At 38.9% G+C, this 8,697-nt stretch overlaps 1 protein-coding gene across 1 annotated transcript; it reads right to left on the reverse strand.

Annotated features, from left to right (window-relative positions):
• Nucleotides 1-4,130: 4,130 nt before the first annotated feature.
• Nucleotides 4,131-6,537, reverse strand: c2cd4a (C2 calcium dependent domain containing 4A). Its single transcript, XM_044193361.1, has 2 exons — nt 6,110-6,537; nt 4,131-5,982 (listed from the first exon to the last, which is right to left on the reverse strand). The coding sequence occupies exon 2, from the start codon at nt 5,953-5,955 to the stop codon at nt 4,612-4,614; it is 1,344 nt and encodes a 447-aa protein (XP_044049296.1). The 5' UTR covers nt 5,956-5,982; nt 6,110-6,537; the 3' UTR covers nt 4,131-4,611.
• Between the last annotated feature and the right edge of the window lie 2,160 nt (nt 6,538-8,697).

Here is an 8,697-nt window from a genome sequence, read left to right on the forward strand (position 1 = left end):
GAGCATTCCCCAAGCACCAAGGCTGAGTCCTTACTGTAGCGGCTGCATGCCATCTCCCCTTCCTGTCTATCTTCAGCTACACTATAAATAAAGGCTTAAAAAAAAACCACACTACCTTTTTTCAGTTCTACCATTCATCTTAACACACAAGTACTGTGTCATTCAGTAATTTTAGACAAAGCAGACAATGTTGTCAAAAAGAACATTTTATAAACAAATTAAATTCATTTTTACAATGTCTTACGTCAATAAAATACTGCAGACTCAAGTGAGTTTGGGGCATCATCAGGCATTGCCAGTATGTGTGTGAGTGTCAGTCAGATCTGGTTTCATCTTACGTGATGTGTCCTCACACAAAATAATGACGCAGCTAAAATATATCATATTGCCTGCTCATTACTTCCACTAATGTGGTGCAAAGCTGAACATTGAGGGCAGTGTTTACAAATTTGAAGAGTGGGCCATGAACTGTGATGTCATGGCCCTGAAACAACAATCACTCACAGCATCACTACTGACATCATGGAATATTTTGACTTCTTTTAATCAGGTAATTTGATTAAATTACCTGTTGTTTAATATTGTAACTGGAGATCAAATCTGGCTTTTGAAAGGATTTATCTTTCTTGTATCATGTACAGTATATATGACGTGTATGTATGCAGTTTAGTATAGTATAGTTCAGCTATTAGAAGACAAACACAGTCTATGTTAATGGTCATCTGCGTACATGCAGTCAATAAGCTCAACCCCTTTCCTTAACTCACAAAAGAAGTTCCTTACTGTTCAGTCAGTGTTAGACATCAGAATGCTTTTTAAATTATTATTATATTATTTATTAGCACAAAGGAAGTGACAAAAACAACAGTATATAAAAAACAAACATAGCAGGGATTGTGCAGGAGAGGTAAGAAACCCGAAGGGGCTTACAGTAAAAACCTCCCCTCTAGAATTTACAGTTTATCCTAATACTGTGGATATTTCTTTCCTTAACATAATGAGATAAAAAACAAAGTGCTTTGTCCTGACAACATCAGGCCTATGACATCTGAAGGACATTTTTACAGGACATTTGATGGATTGCAGTGGGAGATGGATAACAAATTACAAAAGAGGTCCACTAACCTTCGTCACTCCAGTTTCAAAGCAGTTCTTACCCTGAGAACATAAAAAGGTGAGGTTAAGGGCCTACTGGTGACTACACTGGTCAAACATGTTTATAGTGACATTTTAAGGTGTATGTTATATGTTTTGGCACAATATAAGAGCCTGGTAAAACAAGAAATGAGATAAGAAAAGTGGTTTGAACAGACTCATTTACGTAGGAAGCTGTAAAACAGACAAGTGAGATATGGTGGGGGAAGGGGTTAGTTTGCGTTTCTTGGTATGAAAACATTTTCTTTCCATTTCAAGAAACTAGAGAACACTGAATAGTCTTTGCAGCAAATAGAGAGCTAAATGGAAGAAGGATATTCAAAATATCTAAGTATACCTGATCATTTCTAAATGTGGTTGTTGTCAATTCCAGCTCATTACTTTGAAATTATAAATACGCATTAGCTGAGCAAAAGCATCCTGGTGAATGAAGGTAACCAGGCAACCTTTTTCAGACACTTGAGATTAAGCCAGTGCACTTCCCCTGTTGTGCATTTAAATTCATGATGCACAGCTCTTAGGGAGACAGATGTTTCCTACAGATAATATGAAAACACTTCTAGTAATCAGTAGTAAGTACATGACATTCTGTACAAACCGATACCAATGAGCTATTAGTTATGGAGAGAAAGGCAGTTTAGTTTCATAGAAAGGGTTAGAAGGTGGTATGTGTGATGATTTTATTGAGGTCAACACTGAAGCTGCAGTGTTTTCCAGGAGGTTCTAGTGCCTGTTTCATGTGATCTGGAAGCTAATATGAATTGTTAATAAGCTGTTATTTGATGCGTTTATTCTGTGCCCATTGATAGATAACATTTTTGTATGGGCGGCATCAGCTTGGATCAAGGCCCTAATGCTGCTGTAACCAATATGTTATATTAAACCAACGCTCCTGCCCTTTGAATGAAGATAGATCAGTGGAAACCCCTCTGAATCCTATCAGTGGTTGACCAGGAAGGGGAATCATGGGTAATGCTCATTTATTACAGGGTATTTCACAGCTGAGTCAACACTCAATACAAAAGTGTCCAAGAGTATTAGCCCCCTCACAGGATCTTGAAACACATTCTGTGCACAGAGGTATTGTTGAAAAATGTAGTTTGTCTGTGTGGGATGTTTATAGGTTTCTTTGTCCGAAATAAGATACTCTGATGTATGATAGCAACACAAAAGCCTGTGTATTAGGCCACGAATTGTAGAAACACAAAACCCTTATTTCCATCAAAACAATTGAGGGGGGATTGCAGGTCTTTGTGGCTACGCTGAATCTGTAATTCAAACTGAAAGTGGATCATATATTTGTCCGAAGGCTTTTTTCAATGGCAAACTGTAAAATCACATAAAATGTTTGCATTATAAAGCATGTGTCATTACAGCCATTGAACTTTAAAACCAATCTCCCACCAGGTTATTATTATTACTTTGGCTGCAATAGCTATTTATATCTACAGTGGTGTGAATAAGTGTTTGCCCCCTTCCTGATTTCTTATTTATTTGCATGTTTGTTACACTTGTTGTGTTTCAGATCATCAAACAAATTTAAATTAGTCAAGATGGTTAGATGGTCTGGGGCTGTTTTGCTGCTTCAGGACCTGGAAGACTTGCTGTGATAAATGGAACCATGAATTCTGCTGTCTACCAAAAACTCCCGAAGAAGAATGTCTGGCCATCTGTTCGTGACCTCAAGCTGAAGCGAACTTGGGTTCTGCAGCAGGACAATTATCCAAAACACACCAGCGAGTCCACCTCTGAATGGCTGAAGAAGAACAAAATGAAGACTTTGGAGTGGCCTAGTCAAAGTCCTGACCTGAATCCTATTGATATGCTGTGGCATGACCTTAAAACGGCAGTTCATGCTTGAAAACCCTCTAATGTGGCTGAATTACAACAATTCTGCGTAGATGAGTGGGCCAAAATTCCTCCACAGCATTGTAAAAGACCCATTGCAAGTTATCGCAAACGCTTGATTGCAGTTGTTGCTGCTAAGGGTGGCCCAACCAGTTATTAGGTTTAGGGGGCAATCACTATTTCACACAGGGCCATGTAGGTTTGGGTTTTGTTTTCCCTTAATAATAACAACCTTCATTTAAAAACTGCATTTTGTGTTTACTTGTGTTATCTTTGATAAGATATTTTAATATTTAAATGTGTTTGATGATCTGAAACATTTAAGTGTGACAAAAAAAAAGGGAAATCAGGAAGGGGGTAAACACTTTTTCACACCACTGTATTTATGAATGCTTCCCATCTCTTCACATTACTGTATGTTGCTTTGTCATATACTGTATAACCAGCAGTCGTCAGTCTCCTATCAGAGCTTTTCTGAGCCCTGAGAAACCTATTAATCTTTAACTAGGAGCGATAGTGGCAGCCGATGCTTTTAAGCCTGATCTTTATTGCTGAAAGCAGCAGGATATACTTGCCTGCAGTCTACATTAAGAGCTGCTGCTCTGCTCAGTTGGGTAAACATGTATGTCTATTGCATAGAGAGATGCTGTTTTTCGTCTTCGGTATGTTTTGCTCCATAGTTTGTCTGAAAAGCTGAGCAGAACAGTTTATCCTGAAATTACAGTTGTATTCTTAATTTTCTTATTTATCCTTTTAGCTGCCTAAAATATTTTCATATTCTAGGCATAATTGATATTTTCATTCAGAGCGGAGGCTAGTACATATAGTCATGCAGAGTTTAAGTGTTTTGTACAAGATAGTAAAAGCGGCAAGACAAAGTCTTGTCACCTCAGTGCATGACTATAAAAAAAGGAAATAATCTTTATTAAAGGATCTATCTCTGAAGAAAAGTATTTACAGGTTTTACTGATAAATATTTTCTACAACATTTTCTTGTTTAATGAAAAATACAGCTTCAGCTGTTATTGAAATATAACAGTAAGTAATATAGTGGGAAAAAAACAGAGCTGCTTTTTGTGCACTGATTAAAATTATTCATACTATTCATTGAAAACTCCCCTCTAAGGTTTCTGGTTTCTAGTGATATTTTTAATCATTGGAAAGGTCAGGAAGAAAACAACAGGCTTAGGAGAAATACGTGACAGTGGTTATCTCACACCAGCTGATGCTGCAGCCACATTAATACAGCAAGGAATAAAAAGGCTGTAAATCATTATATTAACATTTTTGTGTTTGTTTTTAAGCAATTATAAGGTGAGGATTAACCTTTTGTTTGTGGTGCATTTGTTTTTCTGAAATTAACTTTATCCTGAGCATTGCATTCTGAAAATGCATATATATATAATTGGGTGAACTGTTCCAGTCTGCACAAACGCAATTTATGATATTACAATGAAACTTTTTAGCATGGTCTTAATTTGAAATGTATTAAAGACAAACAACCTCAGTGTTGTCCATAATTTAATCATTATAAAATCTAATTTTACAATACAAAAATGAAAATAAATAATTCAGGTCATAAATATACAGTTAAGGAAGTACTTAGGTTTATAATGTCACAATGCTAGAAAGAGGCAAATCACAGTCACCCAGGAGATAGTCTCTTTTCAGGGTGGACATTTTGTTCACTACTTTAAAGCGAAGGGACTGCTGGCTGAGGTGTTTCTCTGAGATACTATCAAAGAAGAAATCCTCATTGAAGATTGGATTACGGCTCTTTCTGATGACTGTGCTGCGTTGCTTCTGGACTTTTCCAGGAACCAGAGAGAGGCTAACACTGCAGTTGATAATCTTCGGGTCTACAGAGAGAGGATAGAGGCCCTCAGCACTGATCAGTCGAACCCGTAGTCTTTGGTTATCCGGGCAGTACTCTGCTGAGAGTCTCAAGCTCCCATCTTTCCCTATGGGTACCATTCTTTCCTTCATTACTCTCTCTCTGTGCAGAGTCAAGTCCATGGGGAAGATGGTGGGTGGCGCCAGGCTGTAGCTGCTGGGCAGGCCTTCAACTAACCCCTCTGATGCCCTCCTCATGACATTGGGGCTATTGTCTGTGGAGCTGCCTTCATCTGTGGACAGGGAATTGTTCCTGGATACCATAGCCTTCCTCATGTTCCTTGACAACAGCAGTTCATGGCTCAGTGCTTTGAAGAGGGAAGACTTGGCAGGGCACCTGGTCAGCAGTGGCGAGCTGAAAGGAGAGGATTCAGTAGAGGAAGTTGTATCGCTATCCAGAGTGGCCTGCCAGTTTAGGGTGTATCCTCTTGGGGAAAGCCTGGAGGTCACGGTATTAAGGCTGAATGAGGAACGAGAGGAGGACGAGGTGGAGGGGGAGACTTTGGAGCACATGCTGGATCGACTCCTGGGCAGCAGTAGGGGAGAAGAGCCAGGATCAGAATGGAAGAGCGACTCCTTCCTCCTGGTGTGGGGGCTCTCCAGTAAGGTGCAAAAGCCATAGCAGGTCTGAGCTTTGGCCAGGTGTGGAAGGGATAAGGCAGCCTGGCTCTGGGGATCTGCATTGGTGGTCTCCTCATCACTGCAACCATCGTAGGGGCTCTCATCCACACTCTCCACTTGGATAATGTGTGGGTTGATGGGCTCGTGGCACGTCACCTCTATTTCAGGGCTAGCCCTCTCACAGGGATACACCTTGATAATGCGAGCAGCTCGGCTCTGCTCTGTATTCTTCATCTCCTGCAGGGATGGGATTGTTGGGGGGATGCAGAACTCTGGGATGTTGTCAGGGGTGATGACATTAGGACAGAGGGAAATCCTTTTGGGTTTGTCACCTTTTTCTCCAAACATGATGTCACCAATTTTAAGACTGAGTTCTGCTGATGGGATAGGCAGGTTAGATCTCTCCACTGACACGCGGATCTTCTCCACCACCCACATGGGTCCTCTGGTAGAAGTGAGCAAACTCTGTAAAATCAAAAGGATAGGCTTGTAAGTTGCTGTGTTGCGTTCTGAAATCACACACAAAAAGAATATAAAAGAAAATCTTGTCATAATATATACAAGTGTTAAATTTGCAGGAAGTTTTTCTTACCTTATATTCTGAAGATATGGATAATCCACAAGGTTGTCCTGAACAGGATGGACTGATAGCTCCACCTTAAAGTTCAGGCTGTTGTAAGAGATCCCTAAGCCTCTCTTGATAGCAGATGAAGGTTCTCTCTTGTCAAGACCAGCACATCTGTGGCTGTTAGAGAGATGAAGAAGTTTAAATGAAGCAGGAAACCACTGAATCCAACACACACCCCCTGTGCTGCTCGAACAGGATCCTCCCTCTCTCCATAGCCACTGGTTCCCATGGAAATATCCAAACCACAACAGATCTCAATTTCCCCTGTAGTAGCCCGCTGTACTGTTTAGCAAGATAAGCTTACTACTTTGAGTGAACAACTATTTTTAAACAAATGGCAGGCTTTTAATTCACATGTTTGTTTTTCCATTTATTTAAATTAGATGGTGTGTATGACCTTGTTCTGTGAACATAAACTCTGTGATCTGATAAGATAATACTTCTTAACAATTGTTTGTGTACCTTTTAGTGGCAAAATATCAGAGGATAAAGCTGGCCTAGCTTTACTGAGTTTAGGAGAGCTACAGGTCAGTCAGGACTCTAAAAAGTGTTTCAGTGAAAACAATGGGTAATAACTTGCTACTGAAGTCTTTGTGGTATATAAATAAATGTGGCAAGAAGTATTGGTTGAACCATCTGGAATTAGTATATTCTATATCTGCTTATTCCAAAACTTCACTGATGCTATATCACACTCATTTTTAAAAGAAATATACATACATATCAGAATCAGAAATACTTTATTGATCCCCGAGGAAAAACTCTTTTGTTACAGCTGCTCAATATCACGTCAGTGCACACAGGGATAGAAGTTCTAAGCAAATCAGAATATAATACACTATAATACAGGTAAGATAAATTAAGTACCAAGTGAATATGAGTATAAAATTAAAATAAGTGTAAAGTACAAAGTGGATTTAACGGTTGATGATAAGTATGAGTATATGAGTATACATACACATGTTTCAGTAGTCTAAATAGTGTATAAATAGTGAATATAGTGTATTTATTCATCAACCAGCACTACTAAAGAACTGCTGGTGGCAGGGCAGATCATAATGTTTCTTTATCAGAGATGTGGTTTCTGAAAAGTCAACAGCAGGGTTAAAAAGGACAATAAGAGCATTGATTTGATTTACATTCAATCACAATGAACATTGCACCTTAGGTCTTCAACCTTTATTGAAACATTGTCATCTCAGTACTACCCTCTTGTGGTGGGTCTGTACTGGAACAGCTATAACTTGGCAGTTACTGTATATCATTCCAAAAAACACTTTTTGACACACACTTAAACAGTGCAACTAAAAAATAAAACCTGTGTTAGTTCTGCTTATTTTTGTATGTTTACAGTAAGATGCTAACGGAACAAGGACAGTCCCTATTGTTTTGTACTTTGGCTTTCCTTCACTCTCTATTGAAAAGTGGTACGGGAAAGTGGCAGGATCCTGTCAAAACGCTCCACTCTGCCCTGGCCAAGGTTCAAGTGGAGTAACTTGGCTACCATGTGTTACCAGGCACTAAAGGACAGAATGATGTCAGTGCTAACAATATACCTGGAAAGTCCTAAATGAGAGAACTTCTCAGAAATGTTTTCCAAAATGTTCAAGTCACATCAGTAATTCAAGCGTACCTCTCAGACCAAGTGTACGAATATAATGAATTTGAGGTAAATTATAAAAGATGCTATAAAAGAAGAAAATATTAACTCTGTTTCTCTGAAAATATTCCCCAAACTGAAGCTGATCAGAACACATACATGCACAGACATACATGCCTACTGTGGGTCTGTGTGTGTATATGCTCTGTGTTTGTGTATGATACTTACAAGTATCAAAATCATGAATACAGGGGTGCTCCGATAGCTCAACTGAGTCCTTACTGCAGTGGCCTGGGTTCAAATCCCAAAGTTCATTGTTGTTCTGGTTGTCATCAACAATAGATTTTAGGAAATAGCTCAGCGTTTTCTGAGATTCTGAAGAAGGGAAATATAAATCATGCAGACCAGGGAGACAGATGATCAGTCCTCTTATAATATTTGAATATATGAAATCTTCATAATGTATATTAACATGTATCACATAAATGCTGACAAAACTTTACATCCAATCTCGTCTTATTTTTCAAGTGTCTGACCATATCTTTCCATTAGGGGGCAGTATATGCTCAGGTTAAAAAACAACAGTACAGCCACTGAGAAGACAAACTGAGAGGGAGATTTTAGTCTGGCTGATACATTAAATATTCTCTAATTATTACAAAGATTTGCAAAACTGTAAATCCAATCAAAATTATCTCGTCAAACACTGAACTAGAGTACATAATTTATGAATTCGTCATTCAGCTTGCATAAAACCCCTCCATAACAGCCATGCATTCTTTCAAAAATCTTAACAGGTTACATTTTCTTTTCTAGGTGCCATTAGTTTGACATGTAGGCCTGCATGCTATTGTGTTATTTTTATTTGCTGTAGACAGCATCCCAGTTAAAACATCATCTCCCATGTGCCATCGATCTTGTGTCAAAGTGGGATGAAGCACAGCAATGAAGA

The sequence above is a fragment of the Siniperca chuatsi genome, linkage group LG4 (genome assembly GCF_020085105.1).
Source record: "Siniperca chuatsi isolate FFG_IHB_CAS linkage group LG4, ASM2008510v1, whole genome shotgun sequence".
Lineage (NCBI taxonomy): Eukaryota > Metazoa > Chordata > Actinopteri > Centrarchiformes > Sinipercidae > Siniperca > Siniperca chuatsi.